The sequence below is a fragment of the Lichenostomus cassidix genome, chromosome 1Aa (assembly GCF_008360975.1).
Source record: "Lichenostomus cassidix isolate B80296 chromosome 1Aa, HeHo_3.0, whole genome shotgun sequence".
In the NCBI taxonomy this organism is placed as follows: Eukaryota; Metazoa; Chordata; class Aves; order Passeriformes; family Meliphagidae; genus Lichenostomus; species Lichenostomus cassidix.
In genome coordinates this window covers 38,534,368-38,552,959 of record NC_139480.1, presented here as the reverse complement: position 1 = coordinate 38,552,959, position 18,592 = coordinate 38,534,368, and the positions used below count along the sequence as shown (strand labels likewise).

At 35.5% G+C, this 18,592-nt stretch overlaps 1 protein-coding gene across 14 annotated transcripts in view; it reads left to right on the top strand.

Moving 5' to 3' along the window:
- The window catches only part of PPFIA2 (PPFI scaffold protein A2), a 289,083-nt gene that overhangs the window by 251,995 nt on the left and 18,496 nt on the right, over positions 1–18,592 (top strand). For all 14 annotated transcript variants that reach the window (XM_085045788.1, XM_085045781.1, XM_085045796.1 and 11 more), the window contains 2 exons: positions 1,368–1,461; positions 16,879–16,960. In XM_085045788.1, the coding sequence (XP_084901914.1) occupies positions 1,368–1,461; positions 16,879–16,960 (176 nt within the window). The remainder of the gene's footprint in view (positions 1–1,367; positions 1,462–16,878; positions 16,961–18,592) is intronic.

The following is an 18,592-nucleotide window of genomic DNA, read 5'->3' as shown; positions in this document are numbered from 1 at the left end:
TTCCTTGATTTGTGAGATGCATTTGCATCATTCTCATTGTGAGACTTGCAGAAGTAGTGGCCTCTTTTAATAAAGGAAGAATCTGTCTAGACAAACAAGAGTGTTAAAACAGCACCCGCTTTTAGAGAACAGCTTAAACCCAAGCTTTTCTAAGTTTATGTCAAAGACAGGATCCAGTAGTAGCTTTTGTTCTCGCTTGATTGAGGTGTATGTAAAAGGCTGTGGCGCTATATCACTATGTTACATATATATATATTATTTTATGACTAAAATCAAAGAATAAGAACAGAAACATTTTAATTTATCTTATACCTTATTATTATGCCACTGTCCACTCTACAACTGTTCACTATCCATTAGTTGTGAAATAAGAAATTGCCATTTTCAAATGGAGTCAAGCATCAACATTTTACCATAGTGTTTTCTTCTTTCTTGTGCCAGTGACACACCTTCTGAACTGGAGCACAGGAGGAAGGCAGCCTTCAGAAATGTGCTGCAGTTCCTCTGTTTGCACACACATGTGGGAATGAGAGGACAGTGTGAAGCCAGAGCCAGGAGACTCTACTGAGCTCCATGAGCAGGTCCCCTCTTCTTGAATCAGGGCAGCAATAAAAAAGTCAGATCATTTTCCACTTCCTGCACTAGGAAAGTCATGTCAGTGGAAATACAGATCGTACCACTCATGTCTGTTGTATATAACATGATTTCATTTTGGTCCATGTGTCCTTCCTTACTGAAAGCTTCCTTTGTCACTCTGGGGAAGTTATTTGACTTCCCTTGACTTTGACAGGATTTAGGTGCTTACAAGACACCTCCAGGGAGATGTAGGAGGCTTTTTACTTCTCTGACAGATTCTTTGTGTCATCACTGGGAGGGAGTTTGCAGGGATAATGACATCTAAGACTCTCTATGAAAGCAAAATGAAGACTTTAGCATTACTACATTAGGTGATGCTGTATTATGTCAACAGTAGAGAGAGTTCTTGAGAATGCACTTTCATTTATACATTTCTCAACTAAGATTAAAAAATGGTGAGAGCATTGCTTACTTAGCACCATGAGACTGAGCCTTAGGAGGTAAATAAAAATAGGCAAAGGAGATCAAGGTGCTCTCGTACATTTCTGCTAAACACAAGGAGGAGAAAACAATTTTTTTCCTCCAATACTCTTTTCCATGTAGTAAATGCTTGTCAGAATTTACTTCTGTAGGTGATAGACGTTCACCACAAACACCAGATGCCTCGGCTTAAGGAAGCAAACATAGATGACGATGGTGGGTGGGAAGGGAATTGAAGGGTTGAGGAGGGGAACAACTGGGAGAGAGATATGGAAATATATGGTGGGGGTTTGGCTTGTTTTATTTTCCAGGAGGTTACATGGAAACAGAGGCAGCAGCTCAGGAATCTCTGGGATTGGGTAAACTTGGAACACAAGCAGAAAAGGACAGAAGACTAAAGAAAAAGTGAGTACCTTTTTTATGTGACTTTTTGGCTGAAACTTGATTCAAATATCAGGATTTGTATTGTTTTACACAGAAATGTAATGAGAAGCAAGACCATCTACTATGGCATTTTAGCAGTGATATTTCGTTTCAGTGTAAAAGTTTTTAAAGCCACATATAAAATATACAGAAAAATATTCAGTCTGTGAGTTGTACAATATTATTTCATTTGTGAAAGAACATAGGTTTTTGAGAAAGAGACATTTTTCCGTTTCACATTTTCATTAATTCTGTGCTTTTTGCATTCTGTGTAATTCTTAAAAAATAGACACATATTATTGACTCCCTATGTAGATTTTCTTTTTCAAAAGGGTAGAAAAGCTTTTTTGTCCCATCTAGTGAACAGTGTTATTTCTGTTTCTAGATGTCAAAGGTTCCCCATAAACTCTAGCAGCTTCACTTTCTTTTTGCCTATCAGCAAATGCAGGCAAACAGCAACCTAGCTTTTTGTTTGCATCAATTATATAATAATTTAATGCTGTCTTTTGTGCACCTCTTTGTAAAAACAGTACACTGACTCATAGCAGCTGCCAGGAGCTATGAAGAACTGGTAAAATAAGGCTACAAACACAAAAGAAAGCTCTTGGCAGCATTGCGCTTCCAGTGTAATTAGAGGGTGTCAAAGAAAAAGATGGTACTTAAAAATGATTTTGCAAATTCATTCTGTAAACAAATGGGTTTATTTTTCATCCATAACCATTAACTTTACTGCTATTATTTGTATTCTGAAAGCCTCCTCTCTTAAATTCTCTGGGTTTTCAGGTTTCTTTCAGTCTTTTAATATTCCTTTGCAGAATTTCAAGAGAATTTACAATTCTAATCAAAATAATGTAGGGATAATGTTTGAGATTCTCCTTAGATTTTTATGTAGAATATTTTTAATCACTACTTTCCTATCAAGCGCTTGATGAAATGTAACTTTAAATGTACACATCCATGTAATGTACAAATGCAAGTTTTCCGTTTAAATTAGCCTCAATTTAGCAATTAAAGACAGAGAAGTAGTCATTGTGCTAGCTGAAAGAGAAGAAACATTTTAAATTCAATTAAGAAACTCACAATAGCATTCACAGGGATGAGTCTTGTCCCTGTATTTCTTATCTATACATTTTTATCATTAATCAGTAATTTTAGAAATATATGGCTGTAGATTATGTTACTATGCTTTCATTTTTACTAAAGCAAGAAAGCCTCTTTGAGGCCGTTATTACCATTCATAAAGAATATAATTTAATTTTCAGCTTTTTGGTTTCTTTTTTTGAAGTCCCAATGTACCTTCCAGTTCTGAGGGCTGAATGAACCACAATATTGAAATCACAGCAATGAATATATTCATTTTGTTCTCCTCCTTATATGTTAGTTCTTTAAACTGGGTAAAATAACCTAAGACTTGACACATACAACTGCAAGCATTACATTACTATTTCGTATATGAGGTTGCCTACCAACTTTTGGGTCTGGAAATAAGGGGTGTGCAGGTAATCTGTTGTTAAATTTCTGTCCAATCTATGCAATCAGAACTTTCCCCATGCTTTCTGCTTTTCAAGTCTTTCCTTTTTTTCACCTGTGTCTTTTTGTCCTTGGTTCTTTATGGATTAGATGTAATCAAAATGTTCTCTGCTGGAAGGAAAGGAATCTTTCCTTTGTGACTATGACTATTGTATTGGTCTGAACTGTATATTATTTATCCTGTGTTCTACAACTATGTCATGAAGAAATTAAAATTTTTCCCCTTTTCCTTTTAGGTTTACCTGTCTTCATAAATTCTCACTTTAGAACTCTCAGAACTGCATTTAAGATTCCTCTTAGTTTGCTATCAGAGAAAGGTTAACACACATTGCTAGTTTACATATGTATGTATGCTTATGTTATATAGTTTCAGAGGAGCCCTAATATAGGAAAAAAATATAACATACTGTGTTATAGATATATGTGAGATTCTACTGAATTATGGTAGTCATTGGGGTACCAAGCTATCAACAGAGTGTAAGAGAATTAACACCTTCTACGAAAAGCAGTCACAGTATCACAGAATGGGTCTTGTTAGAAGGGGCCACAGTGGGTTATCTGGTCCAACCTCCCTGCTCAGGCAGGGTCCTCCCAGAGCACATGGCACAGGATTGTGTCCAGACAATTCTTGAATATCAGCCAAATATTTGCATGCCTTACCTTAGAAAATATTTAATTGAGATAGTCCAGGAAGTAATTTAAATGAAAGTTTTGTTGCAGTAGGTCACATTCCTTTGCGCCAGTACTTATCAATGCTTAATTCCCTCTGGAGGGAGCCTTGCCATACATACAGTAGGTGCAAGGTTCCTGAACTCTGTAGTGCAAATGAGAATACACTGCTGTGTAACATTAATGGTGGTGGGGATGTGTGTGAGGTCTTTATAAGACATAACAAGAGAAGTCTGAGAATCCTTTCCTATCTCATGATGTAGGAGTAAAATTTATAGCAGTGTGATTTAAGTCCAAGTAGTTGATTCTTTTTTTCTTGCTAAACAAAACCGCTCTGCAAACCCTGCAGAGACAGTGAGCACAGTCACTGGAACACAGAGCAGAGCAATTCACCTTGTAAGCATTTCCAGCTAACTTGGATTAGGACATAAAAGCCCAAGAGAGCCAAACCCACAATAGGATAGTTAAAGGATAGGCAAAAGCAGGGAAGCACTAAGTTTCAGGTGTGAGAGAGCTTTACTTATGCTGGCTTTGTAACTTCTTTTAAAAAAATAAAAGCCAAAACCAAAGCAGAGAAAAAACAACCTCCCGAAAAATAAGCCTGCAACAGAAAAACCCTACAGTACAAGAAATCTTGAAACAGTGATGCCAGAGCCAATTCTCTTTTCTTTGAAGCAGGTATAATACCACATACTGAAATTGTGTTTCTCTTTGACACATTGGGTGTCAAAGTTAGGTGAAAGTTAGGTGAAATGGCTTTCAGCCCTATTAACAGCTCAGCAAACATCTCAGTTCAGTATTGGTGCAGGTGCAGGAAAGCAAGAATTTTCCCCTTGATGTGAAACAGAGGTCAGATTGATCACTGTGATCAACATATGAGTACTGTGATAGTAGTAATGATCTTCACCATACTTTGCTATTAGCTTTGATTTGGTTTGGATATAAGTCATTATAAAGGGACATATTTCAGTTAAAATTATATAAATGATATCTCTTAACTGAGAAATACTTAAAATGCTAAATTTCTAATTTTGCATTTTTAAATGTATTTAATTTCATCAGTGATTCCACAAGGATGCCCCTACCCCAGGGATGAAGATGCACAATGTTTCAAATTGCCAGGTGCTGCAGCACTAGATTCTAATGGTGCATCAGCTGTGCTGGGCACCTGCTCCCTCAAGCAAGCATTGCATTGACTCTGGCCCCCATAGAGTTAGGAACACACTGCAGTGTGTTACAGTGTTTTAGCACAATTTCTTTGCGTGGAATTGGGTACTGAATAATAATTTCAATCTGAAAAGTTTAATGAGAGAGTGTGGTAATTCTGGATACCAATTCTCTCTCTGGTGATTATAGTGTCATTATCCTATAATTTCAAGGTTTCCCTGCTTCTTGTTTAGAAGATGTTATTTAGATGTAACATTTCTTTCAGTTTCAATTGACTACTTAGGCATCATTAAAATGTAATTAGCAGTTTCTCTCAATGATATGCTAGACATTTATAAACCTCCAACAAGAGTCTCTATTCATCCAAAATTCAGTTATTACAGTAGATTTATTAGGAACAAGTCTTTAGTCCTGAGGCACCAAAGAGAAATTAAAGAAGCTGTGTAGAATTTTTAAATTATACCCAACATCTCTCATAAGCTGAAAAGATGAATTTAAGTTGCCTGACTCATCCATAGATGTTTACTCTCAGACATTAAATAAATGACAGTTCTAGTTAATATTGAAACTTTTGAGGTCTTACTGTTTGTAAATTGAGCATGCAGTGCTAGGAAACAAAAATGAAGGTAAGGGTTATTTAAAGTGTTCAGGGTGTTATTCCATTGTTTTGTGAAATTAAGTGATGTTGGGGTATTACAAAGAATAATTCACTTCGTTTTTTTTCATTTTAGATCTCACTCCACTTGTTCTATATAAAAGATGGTAATATTTTGTATATAGATTCTTCTGCCTTTTGCCTGACTTTCAGAGCCTGTTTGGCTAACGAGTAACTTCTTCAAGCAAACTCAGAGTTCAGGACTAGAAGTATTCATGGCACAGATACTGTCTGCCACTATTACATTTATTTGAATACCCCAATGGTTTAAATAGTTTGCAGTCCTCTAAACCATACCTTTTGATTAAGATAAACTCTCCAAAAGGCACCCATCGCAAAATGAAGAACGGAGATTTTCCCTTAGTTTGTTTTTTTTTTTTGATCTTGTTATTAACCAGTCTCCCTCTGGAAAAAGGTTAGCTAATTTCCAGTTCTGAAAAGTCTCACTGGTGACAAATAGAGCTCTAAAGAGTCTTGCTATGTACAGTGTAGTATAGCTCTGAGTGCCAGGAATCCTTCTCAAATGTAATGCTTGATTTGATCTGCAACAATATGCAAAGTAGCAGCAAATAAGTGTCTCTGAAAAAAGGAGAAAGCTGAAGAAATACAAGATGTATATATGTTGCATAAAAGTGTGTAATAGTTGGTCATAGTCACTGACCTTTCACAGGATGTGTTAATTTTTTCCTGTGCGAGGCATCACCACAAGGAAAGGTTTGAGGGACATTTAAGTGCTATGTAGTGCTACATTGCCACACAGAGGTGGATTTGACCTTGTGTGTGCTGCTGGTAGAGTGGGAGACTGGCTTATGCCATCCTTGCTGCAGCAATCCCAAATACAAATTATTTTATAATTGTATATTTTGTACAAACTATTACAAAAATCCCTGAAAAACAATTGACAAGCAAGTCAGCTATTCTGGATCATGCTGGCAGCACTTGAGTCTAGAAACTGCTAAATCCGTCAGTTTCTTAATATGAGTCAAGAGCAGAGCTTTAGCCTCATTTTTTCCTTCAGTTTTGTTTGGTTTGACTCTGGACAAGAATCTATTAATTCCATATTTCCGAAACAAGCTTAAGATCTGAGGTTTATATTTTGCAAGGAAAATCAAAGTAAACCATTCTTTCCCAAGAACCTGTTTTTTGGGGAGATTTACTCCGCAGCACCAGGTTTTGTTTGCCAAATGCATTGCAGAAGAGTCTTGATGTGCTAGGACATGTACATGAAAAAAGACTTGTAAAATCATGACCTAAGTAATTCTCATAGGTAAAATTATGGTGTAAAAAGAAATTCTTAGTATTCATAGCCTTAAAATTAACTTTGCAGAGATAATTGCAGTGCTGTTAAGGCTTAGCTGACTACTGTGATATACGTGTTAAACAGCAGGAACATCCACATGAACAGAAGAGTGTGTTGGATCAACACTTCTTTCTTTCTGCCTAGAGAAAAAAAGAATGATAAATGTTGATAAGTTCATTTGATAAACAGAAGGCTTGGACTTCCATTTTTTTATGGGCAAGTCCAGGGTTTAGATCTCTGTCAACCAGCAACTTGAAAAAATGTCTAGGCAGACTATATTGTGGAATACGAGTTTGAAACACCATAGTTAGCATGTAGTTGCTTTAATGAAACTCTTAAATTAGGTTAATTTGTTAGGTTTCATGTGTGCAACCACAATTATAATTTGCTGTAGTGTATTTGTGACTACAAATAATTTCTGTCCTCCACAGTATGCAAATACCTGTTTCTAATGATTTTCTTAATTGCACACATTTTGGAAAAATGAATCCAATTGGATTAATTAGGGTGCTTTTCTGTGCTATCCATCTAATGTTCCTATATACTTAATGCTTATTAAACACCATTATATCCCAAAAATATTCCGCCTTTTTTTTTTTCCTGTAGCTCTTAAGAATATGATGCCTTTTTTGCCCCTAATCTTTTGTTTTCTAAATTTTCTGGAAAAGCCAAGTTTTGCATTCTATTTACTTCCTTCATAACTCATCTGGGAAAAGCTCCCTGATGTTAGTTGCTTTCAGACTGATCTTTAGTTTTTCCTCCCTTTCTAGCACACAATACTGTATTCAGTAGCTGTTATTTTCTATTTTCTCATTCTGGCAAGGAAGGAGAGGTGCACAGTGTTCCAATATGCAGTTTAGGATTGTCTGCTGTGTGCAGTGTGTTTTTCTCTTGGCTGGAGCAGTGTCTAGTCTTTGAGACACACACAAAGATTTTTTTTTTTTTAAACTAAATTCCCTTAGCAAATATTTTAACACATATTGGAACACTGGAATGGTTACTTTTAAATCATTACTCAGTCAAAGCTTTTGCAATATTCAAAATGTGTCTTGCTCTTACATTTTACTTGGAGCATTTTTAGCATTACAAATATAAAGATAAATGGGTATTTATTTTACAGAGAATAATTAAATCTTACTTAGATTATTCTGATGATGGAAAAGATGATACAAAATATTTTATTCTATATATAACTCATATTTTTAAAAATCTTTTTTTAAAAAAAATTATATTTTTATCCTCTGCCAAGTTTTTAGAATTCTTTTCCTCATAAAAGATAAGAATATTTGTGTCAGAAAATTGCAAGTTTTTAATCAACCAAAAAAAACCCCCAAAGCTCTAGTCTCTATCTTATCTACACGTATAAGCCTATCCATTGCAATTTGGAATTTCTGGATAAATATAAGCATATACCCTGATGCATGCAGCTGGCTCTCTAAGCAACTCTCTCCAGCAGATGTAAATATCCTATCAGATTAACTGTAGAATTAGGATTTAAAGGAAGACTGGATAAAACACAGCAGAGGAAAAAATTCTACACAATTTTTAAATTAATATGTGTCTAAGGAAAATTTAATAAAATGATGATAAATTTGTTGTCTTATGGCAAAAAAAACCTCCCAAAAATGTAAAAATACCCTACAGGCAAAACCTAGGATTAAAGGTCCATTCTTCTCTGCTGTATTTTATTATTCTCTGACAAGATGCTTAGGAAGTGACAGAATGTCCCTTGATCCTCTGCTTTCACATCACATAAATTATCCCCAGGTGACTGCAAACTTTCAGCTCATGAAAACTGCAAGAAAATTAATTGCATTTCAATAAATCCCCCTGTTTCTCTCTACCCATACCCAAAGGAGTACTCAGTGGAAAATGTAACAAATAGGAGTTCTGGTTCAATATACTCCAGAAAGCTCAAAATTAAAAGCTCTTTCAGCAAAGGTGATCATGTCAGTCTTTGCAATTAGCTCAGTAGAAGATGGGCATGAATCATGAATGCACATTCAATTCTAGTGTTACTTCCATCAGATTTGGTAAATTTTTTTATAGTTCTCTAATACTTTATTTGTACTAAATACTTTTGTTGTCCTTCCCTTCCTTAATCTTCCTGTCTTAAACTTTCTGTGTATAAATTTGTCCCTTGTTTCCATCTACTTCTCTGTATTGCACTTTCTCTCCTCTCTCCCAGCTGTTCTGCTGATCTCACACACATGAAAACAAAATTTAAGCCCTTAAAAACAGTGCCAGTTTGAACTGACTGAAATGTCTGCAACCTCTTCTTAGTTAATCAAAGCAAAGGCTTTTCACCTCACGTTTTCTACAGCTATATCTACCAAGCATTTTTAGATCTCTGTAAATAATTTGTTAATAGAAATGTAATATTTTGATATGTTTGGGTTTCATTCAGGCCTGTAATTTTCTTTTTAGGATGGCAATTAAAGGATGATGAAGAAAGTTTCTTTTCTGCAATGACATCCTACTTTCTCCTCTATATACTGTACCCATTATATTGGCAATAATAGGTTACCTAGAGGGCAAATCCAGTGTTGCTACTAATCTAGTGTTATTATGACTGCTGAAATCAAAATACTGTCAGGCAGTATTGTAGAGCCATTGCAAATGTTATTCACCTATGTGCATGAAATCCGCATTTTAAAAACAAACAAACAAAAACCAAAACAAATTTTACAACCAAGTCTAGGTCATTTATGATTACTATGAGATATTTTGCTAAAATGTTATTAAAGTGCATGTAGAAAAGTAAACCTTGGTTTGTAGTCCACTCAACCTTATTGTGTATCTGTGGTAATTTGGTTAAATCCACAGGTTCGGGGTTTTCAAGATTTTTGGGATTACACAAAAATCCTTAAGAAATTATTCAAGTCAAAGCAAAAAGCTTTGATTTGAAAACCTACTCCACATTCACTGTGTTTACAGATCTTTGGCATGAATATGTATTGTAGATGGAAGATGTGCTTTGCTGAATGGTACCTAATAAACAGCCAATATGAGTTTAATGAAAATCTCATTTTGACAATTTCATCTGTTCTTCACAAGAACACTTAAGTTTTTTAAAGCATTGAAAGACCAGTTACAAAGATTTCTGTAGTTATATTGGTATTATTTTATCTATCATACTATTTTTTTTTTTTTAATGGACTACTATATGTTCATTAACATTTATGTGCTTTTTTTTCCATTCATCTCTCTTCATCTCATGAAAAGCATATCTGGGTAAGTTAAAACACCATGGCTGCTGAACATATTACTCTTCAGCACCATGTTTATTTTCTATGTTTTATTCCTAGTTTTTTTTGTTTTTCTGTGAATCTTATGTAACAAATCCATGCAGAAAACTGCAACTAAATCCATGCAAAAAAATTAAAGCTTTCAGAGTATTCAGAATAATGATAAACCTTGAGAGCTTACACAAATTTAGGTCAGGACTTGCTCCTGAAGTGCTTAACAGAATTAACTACTTGGCGATAACTTACGTAGTTTTTATTTTATAAACACAATTTGGGAGGTCTAAAGTCCAGAATCACAAAGACATTTGAAAGTTAAAGTCAGTGGAAAAATCGTGACAGTGGAGGCCTAGTTTAACAAATGCTGTTAAGGCATAAATTCTGTTTAAATCACAGAAGGCTCACAGAGTACACAATTTTTTTTTTTTCCATTTGAGCCCTCCTGTTTCAAAACAAACATATATACAAAAATGTTTTATTTGTGCATATAATTTTACTGTTTTCTCTTTCACCAGTTCATTTTCTTGTTTGTTTTGGTTTTTGTAGTTGTTCACCCGATATCAAGTTTTAAATCTTCATCTCTTCTTCAATCTACTGTAGAAATGCTATTTCTTCTTAAGTAAGAATTTGCAGACTTAAGGAGGAAATCTCACATATTAAAAGCTGTAACTTTCTAAAGGTGAAAAGGTGCAAAACTTAGAGAACAAGGGTTACCACATTAATTTAGAATCTGTGATTATGAAATGGCTTTATAAAAATAGATTTGATAACATTTGACCAGCCTGGGAACACTGAGGGTCTCTAATGTAGTATAATACATACAAGATTGCAAGACTATGTATTATGCAAGTCTGCTTATTTCACAGCTGTTTTATTTCATTTTTCATGCTCTGAAGCTCTGTTTGTCAGGGTCTGTCTTAAGTATTCCTGAATATGCTTCACTGAGCCTAATTAATATCTTCAGAAAAAAAAAGTGCTGCCCTTCAGTTTGCATACAGCTTAAATATACACCTAATATAAAATATTCACAGCACAACTACTCTGTGTTATCTAGGATACTGTGAAATTTATACTTCCTTGTTTTATAGATTTAAAAAACCTTCTGTTCAGTAGTTGCATCTTGATTTCTGTATTTCAGTCATTTTTTCCTGAAAACTTAAGTTGAATACAAAGCATTTTATAAAACATTGGAAATTGAATTTTGTCCATTGTTTCCAGTCTGACATGATATCAGGTATAAAAAAGGAGAATGGGGATTTAAAATCATTTAAAATCCAGATCACTTAAGTGTCAAAGTTCAAAGAGAATCTGGCATAGTTTTTAATTAGTGCAGTCTTTAAGTCAGTTGGATCCTTTCAGATTAAATTAAATCTGCTTTATGTGGCAATATGAAGTCTTGAGTCTCTCCCCAACCTCCCACTTCACCTCCTACTTTAAATCCATTTATAGTCTACAAAAAATACATATATAAAATATAGCTTGTTATTTTTATTAGATATTATTAACTTATACAAATTCAACTATCTTATTTTTTCATACAATGTCCTGAGTTACAGGATTCTAGCATGTTTTAAATATGTAGCAAATGACAATAGAAAGTATAAAATCCAAATCCAGCTTAATTCATTAGAAATCCTGTCTCCTGATTTTTTCAGTCTTTGAATGTATGTTAGATTTCAAGCAGCAGACGTGTTTAATCTTACCTTGAAATCATAGGATTACTCAGACAAATACAGCATATTTGGTCTGTCTTTTCTGTCTGGTTCTCTTCTAGAAACCTATCATGTACAATATTTTTTTGTAAATTAAACATCTTCATATTTGTGATAATTATAATCATAATAATGTCAATTAATAATCATAGGACCTCCTGGGTAAAAACTTCAAACTGTTTTCTGTTTGAGAAAAAGTTTATGAGTAAAGGCCATTTCACAATCTAAATTACTCATCAGCCAATTTTTTTAATAAATTCTGCTTGTGTTTTAAAAATATTTTCTGGCTCTTGACATCAGTGTGCCTCCTTTTCAATTTATCTCACATTTATGATTATGTTTTAACTAGGAGACATTATATAATATATGCAGTATAATATCCCTGAGGTCTTTTCACATGAACCCTATTAGAACTATCAGAGTAAATCCTATTGCTTGCAGAAATATGAAGGTCTGTGTTGAGCTATTGTTTATGTTTCATCAAGACAATGTCTGGACTTTGTGTATTGCACAGAGTGTTTGCTTTATGTGTATTAGAAATCCTAAGTTGTCATTTCTTGTTTGCTTCATGGGGGGCAGCCTTATCTCTATGAAGATAATTGAATACCACTGAATGACATATTTTAAGTCAAGATATCGTTAACTTCCAACAGAAATTCTATTTAAAGATTATTGATATTTTTAATAGTTCATTGGGTTTTATGCAATGAATTGATGACAGCTGCTGATACAGACTTAGAATTTCCCTGGTGCAAGAGAAGAATATATATGAAGTAGATTTGCAGGATAGTAATATAGTTTCACTCAGCATTTCTGCCTTCCTATTGCTCCCATGTACTTCTCCTGCCCAAAGGACTATGAGATGGTTGTGCTCTCAGATTTTTAGGTCAGTCTGAGTAATTAGTTGTACCTGGCTCTTAGATGGATGGTGCTAAGGAAATGGCCCAGTGTCAACAGTGTCTTTAGCACATCAGTTTGGGGAGGATTAAACATCAGAAGTCAGTGCTAGGGAGGCTACCCTGCTTCTCCAACACACAGCTCCACAGCACAAGTGACACTGCGTGATTTTTCTTTGCTGTCTTCAATAAAAATGTGAAAACAGCCCACTTTATGAGGCACTCTCTAAAATACACATATAAAAGTATTTCTTAAATTTTGGGTGAATATTAAAGAGTTGATGTTCGTGAAATTTCCAGACTTTGCAAAACTGGGCTCAGGGTAATGATATATTTTAAATAGAGAATTCCAGTTACTCCCATAATATCTCCAGGAAGAGGATTTTGTTCATCAGCAGTAATAATTTTATCTTTAAAAATACAGCTTTAATTCAGAATTCATTCCAGTGGTAGTAAGTGGTTTAAAGCTCTATCTGCAAAATAATGGCATTTCTAGTAATGCCTAATTAATGTTAATTTTTTTTATCAACTTGTTTTCATATGATGCCAAAAACCTACATGAGCATGGAAATAATTGCATTTTAATTCCCTTCCTCCTTGCCGATGCAACATGGACACATTGTAACGTGTAGTACTCTTCTGACAAAGTCTGAGGGGAAAATCCCCAGTTCCCCTGCAAAGCATCTTCTGAATTAAGCAAGTTATATAATGTTTTTCATGATCCCCCTGTATTTGTAATGAAGGGAAGGGGGAGTGATAAGCTCTAGGGTATTTGTCTCTTCTTCCTCTCGTTATCAGTTGTATGTTTTGCAAAGAAAATTGAACTGCGGTTACCAGTATTTTGCTTTGGACTCCTGTTTTCAGGAAGCCAGTGACCATCCCATAAGGACAACTGTAGACAACATCCTGTCCATTCTAAAATATTGTTCTATATTCCAAAACAGGCAGGTCACTGGATTCATTACTCAGGTGATTTGCACAATTTATCAAAAAAATTCATATTTTTTCCTACATGATACTTTTAACTTAATGAAAGAGTGGATTTTTTTTCTGTATATCTAGTTCATATTACAAAAAAACCCCAAAGAACACCATTAGAGTTTTCACTGACTGCCAGCTAAAGAATATATTTCTGAGTCAAAAAATAGAAATTCTGGCTTTGTTTTGGTTTATAAATTGAATGTTCAGGTCTTACAGATCTCTTAGTTTATATTAAGTAGTCAAAACTAACGTTCCAAAAGTAAATTATCATTTCAATAAAATTCAATATTGCAGTGCTGTTTAAAAGAATCATCTGAGGAAGGAATTTTAAGTTTTGAAGCATTAAATTCTTTTTAAGAGAACAGAATACTATAAAAGCCCTTTTATTATTTTTCCACATCAGTAAGTGAGGCACAGCCCTTATGGTGGTTGTATTTCATGCACATGTCTGAGTACAGGATTTTTAACTTTAAGCTAAAAATATTTTCAACTTGAAGCAATTTTTTTCTACATGCAAAGACCATTTGGATTATGTTTATCAAACTGTAGGCTTTGGCTATAGCGTGTATGTATATATATATATATATATATATATATATATATACACATACATATATATATGTATATGGCATCTCATTCCTGGCCTGGCCCCATTTTCTTCAGCTTAAATCAATAACCACAACTATGTTTTCCTTTAGCTCTGTGAGCCAGACTGCCTCCAAAGCAACAGAAGTGCTTCCCTCCTCTGGGAGAGCATATTTGTTTGAGAATCACTGGAATAATTCTAAGCCTCCACACTAAGCCTTAGGCTGATAAAAATATTGCAACATCACTGAAAACTCCCTAGTTGTATGTATTATGTTTTACTCCCTAGTAATATGTATTATAAGTCCAGTATAAATGATCTGAGTTTTTCATGGGAGTGAGACCTTAAAGTGCCAGTGCCTCTTCTGCAGGGATCTCAATTCCTGAGGCCATGCAGAGGTTTAACACCAAATTAAAGAGGCCAAGACTTCCTCCCCATCTCCTTGCGGTCCAGGTGCTGCTGCTCTCCTGCTTGGAGCAGCAGACCAGCACAAGCAAGGAAGGCCAGTGACCCTCAAAGTCTTTATCTCCTTTTCTACTTAGCATATTAGCCAGCTCTGCTTTTTCAGCTGGGATATTTGGAAAAAATAGTTCAGATTAAGAAAACTCAAGAAAACTCTGGGATCGAGGTCCTCCAGAGATGATGTCTTTATGGAACTCTTAGCTGCAGAAGGGGCTGCTCCCTGGGCTTGGGCTGGCTGTGGGGAAGGAGCATATGATACAGGGTTTTGTGAAGTCCATGCTCCACCATGGGACACCAAAAGTGGCCAGGTGCAGAAGGGGCATTCCTGAAACCTTGTCTCTCCCTAAGGATGGCCATTCCAGCTCTCAGACCCAGTAGCAGCTGGAGTCCTGCAGCCCTGTTGTAGCATCTGAGAGAGGTACAGCACCACTGTAGCACCTGCAGAACCATCCCTGAGGGAATGCTGCAGCCCTAATACCTCATCCACAGGTAGCTGGGATGTGGCCAAGTCTGGCCATACCTTAATTCTGCTCTCCTAAGTAAGCACATGAATACCTTTCCATTGACATTCACTACTTTTCTCCCTGGGAATATGGGGTTCCTTCATCCCCACTGGCTGCGGAAGGTAACATGGTGTTCATGTTCCCAGAGAGCAACTTCTCATTTTACTGAGGGTTATGCTTTCACAGAAATCAAGGATAGCTCTACAGTGGCTTGGGATGTCCGAGTGACAAAGGAAAGGTATGCTGCAAAGGCTGGGTGGGAGGAGAGGCTAGATCAGCTTCAGTAATGCTGCCAAGTATTTGTGGTGTTACATATTACTACAGCATAAACACAGAAGATGAAGCAGCTTGTTTTCTATTAATATTCAGAGCCAGGGATTTAAACCTGTATGCAAAATTGCTTATTTGGGTTCCATTTTATACTAAAGTAACATTCTCTCAGTCTGGCCCCTTGGCAGTGCAAAAATCCCTAAAGGACTACTCCTTACAAGTAAGATCCCTCCATTGCTTTTATCTGCTTTGATTTTGTAATACATGTAGTTGAAAGGCTGCTAAGGTTGTGAAGAATTGTCAAGGGATAGCTGAACCACAAAGGCTGTAGTAATAAAGGAGGACAGAACAAAATTGAAGCTATAATTCCAAGATTTTCTTGTTATTTGGGAATGTAAGCAAATTTTAATAATACATTAGCATAGTCATTGTCTAATTTGTTTTTCACTACAGCTTGTTGTTGAGAGCATTCTTTTGTGTTTTGCTCAGTAGGAGGCAGCTGAAAACATTGTCAAATACAAAAAAACCCAACTTTTGAAAGGCTGCTTTTTCTATGCCATCACCACAGTGGAAATCTCTGGTGAAATAGCTGAATGTTTTTAATGTAAAGCATTTTCCTGATAATCTAGCTGGCTGGTTGATATGTAACTATACATATATCAATATGTTATATTAAATGTATAAATTAAGCTTTGAGAATGATGTTTTACACCAGTTGTAGTCCAGAAAAACTGAAGATAGAGGACCTGGATTGGTATTTGATCAACTCAATAGATCTATGTATATGTATAAATTTGAGAAACCACATCAATTCTATAAAAATATATACATCAGTAAACCAACGTGAAACTATTAAAGATACAATAAACTCTTAAATAGCCACAGATGGCATATTTCAGGTAAAAAATAACTGTACTCCAGAGGCTCTAGCACTGTGCATAGCTGGTCCAGCTGGCTTAGAATTTCAACCACAGACCACTCAGATCCAGCTGCATTACATCCGTGCTTTGTTCATGTCTAGAGGTTGCCAATTCTAGGCCATTCTGGGTCATTACCAGACCAGAGCTAAGTTAGTCTCAGGAGGAGTCCCTCATTTTTCTCTTAACCAGTCTCTGTTTTGATACCCCTTTACTATAGGATATACCAAATTTTTTATTGCTTTGGGTAAAGAAAAAACAGAAACCTCACCTTTTGTATGTTAGATGCTTAAAAGGAAATATGAGTCAGAAAATATGAGTAATCTATAATAGATTGACAGTACATTCAGCAGGAAGAAAAGCTGTTTTGTTAACTGGTGTGTTCTGTGCTTTTTCTATGCCTGTCATTGTGCTTCATTGTTACCACCCTTACCAAAAAGGCAGAGTTGAGTATTTTTGTCCAAAACATACCTCCACGTATTTATCATGTCTTGATCCATTTTTAGACACGAACTTCTGGAAGAAGCTCGGAGGAAAGGTTTGCCTTTTGCACAGTGGGATGGACCAACAGTAGTTGCCTGGCTGGAGGTAAGTGTTGGCCTTAACTTGGCAATGTGAGTCACATCTGTAGACTGCTTCTGTGTGCTTGTCCTTACAAATATTAAAAGAAACAGCCTCTCCCCCTGCACGCTGTGCCATCAGCACTACACAGATTTTGACACTGGATGGTGTAAATTAGAGACTAGAGCTGAAAAAGGTAAGACAATTGCACAGTGGGATGAGGACCAGAAATGCACTTGAATCAGAGATGTTTTTAATATTTTAATTTCTCAGTCTATATGTCTAGGAACTCCACAGACAGTTTATGTAGAATGATGTGCTAATTTTAAATAAACTAAAAGAATTTGTAACTTTGTGCATTTTAAAAATGTAAGGGAAAAAGAGTGTTCCTCTTGCTGTTTGCACCTGCAGTGCAGGAGATCCAGTCTGAAGTATCTCTGATTTGACAGGCAATGCCTTCATATCTGAAATCCAGTCTGCAGAGAGCTGTCCTTCATTTGGAGTACCTAAATGAATGGATTTTGGAAATCAAGCAGAAAAAACACTCATCAATTTTGACAAAAAATCAATTAATGTTTTAGATGAAGGAACTACCCAAAAAATTCTTACAGAGATGCTGAGGGGAGAAGGTGGCAGAAAGTAAGAATGTTCTTGCATACATACACATTCACTTTTACGTGGCAAGGCTGTAACACTTCAGTGCAGATACAAGCTCTCTGTTGGCTCAAAGAACAAGTGTCTATTCCTTACTATACCAAGCATCTCTACCTGTTCACAACTTTTCTCCTGCCTGCTGTAGGTATCACCCATTGATCATCAGTTAGACTTGGTAAAGTTTTTCCCTTCAATTGAGAAAAAAAAAATCCCTCTCCAAAGCTTTGATAGAGGTATGCTAGTGAATAAATAAAAGATGAGAAATGAAACATAGTGGAATTGCTAGAGGTACATATCGAAAATGATGAAATAAAAACTGCAGAAAGAAAGTTCAAGCATTTGCATATGACCTTGGAAAATTTTATTATATCTTCCTTCCCCAAAAATCTCTATTAATATGGAGCAATCCTTAATTTGGTCACTACTTGACTTTTTCCTATGACTTAAGAATTCTGCAACTACATTTATATCAGTCAGAGATATTTAGTATAAAAGTAAAAGCTGATTTGCTGGAAACGTGAACATACAAAGGTCTATAATTTCTGAATACCAATACCTTCTTCTTTCAAGGTGATCCACATTTTAAAGCAGTTTTTGACAAGTTAAGCCCTGATTTTTTTCTGTTGATTCTTTTCTGAAAAACAGGATATGCTTCCCACTGTTTCAGAGAGGGGCTGTAAAGAGAAATCAAGGTCTACAAAGCCCTTGGAGAATGTGACAGTAGCACAGGAGAGCTCACAAGGAGGTTTATGTTGGAGTAGTCAATGCAGATTGAATACTGATGATAAAAAGATATGAGGATAGGAGGAGTGTATTTATTCAGTGAACACCAATGCATTCAGTCAGCAAATGGACACTGTGTGCATTTCATATTCTGGAGAAAAATATAATGTGCCACTTCAATTAAAGAATAAAATAAATATTAAAGGAGACAAAGGCTAAAATTTAAGAAGTATATTGTGAAATTTTCAAACTTTTCAGGGCTTAAATTTTCAGCCTTAGCCT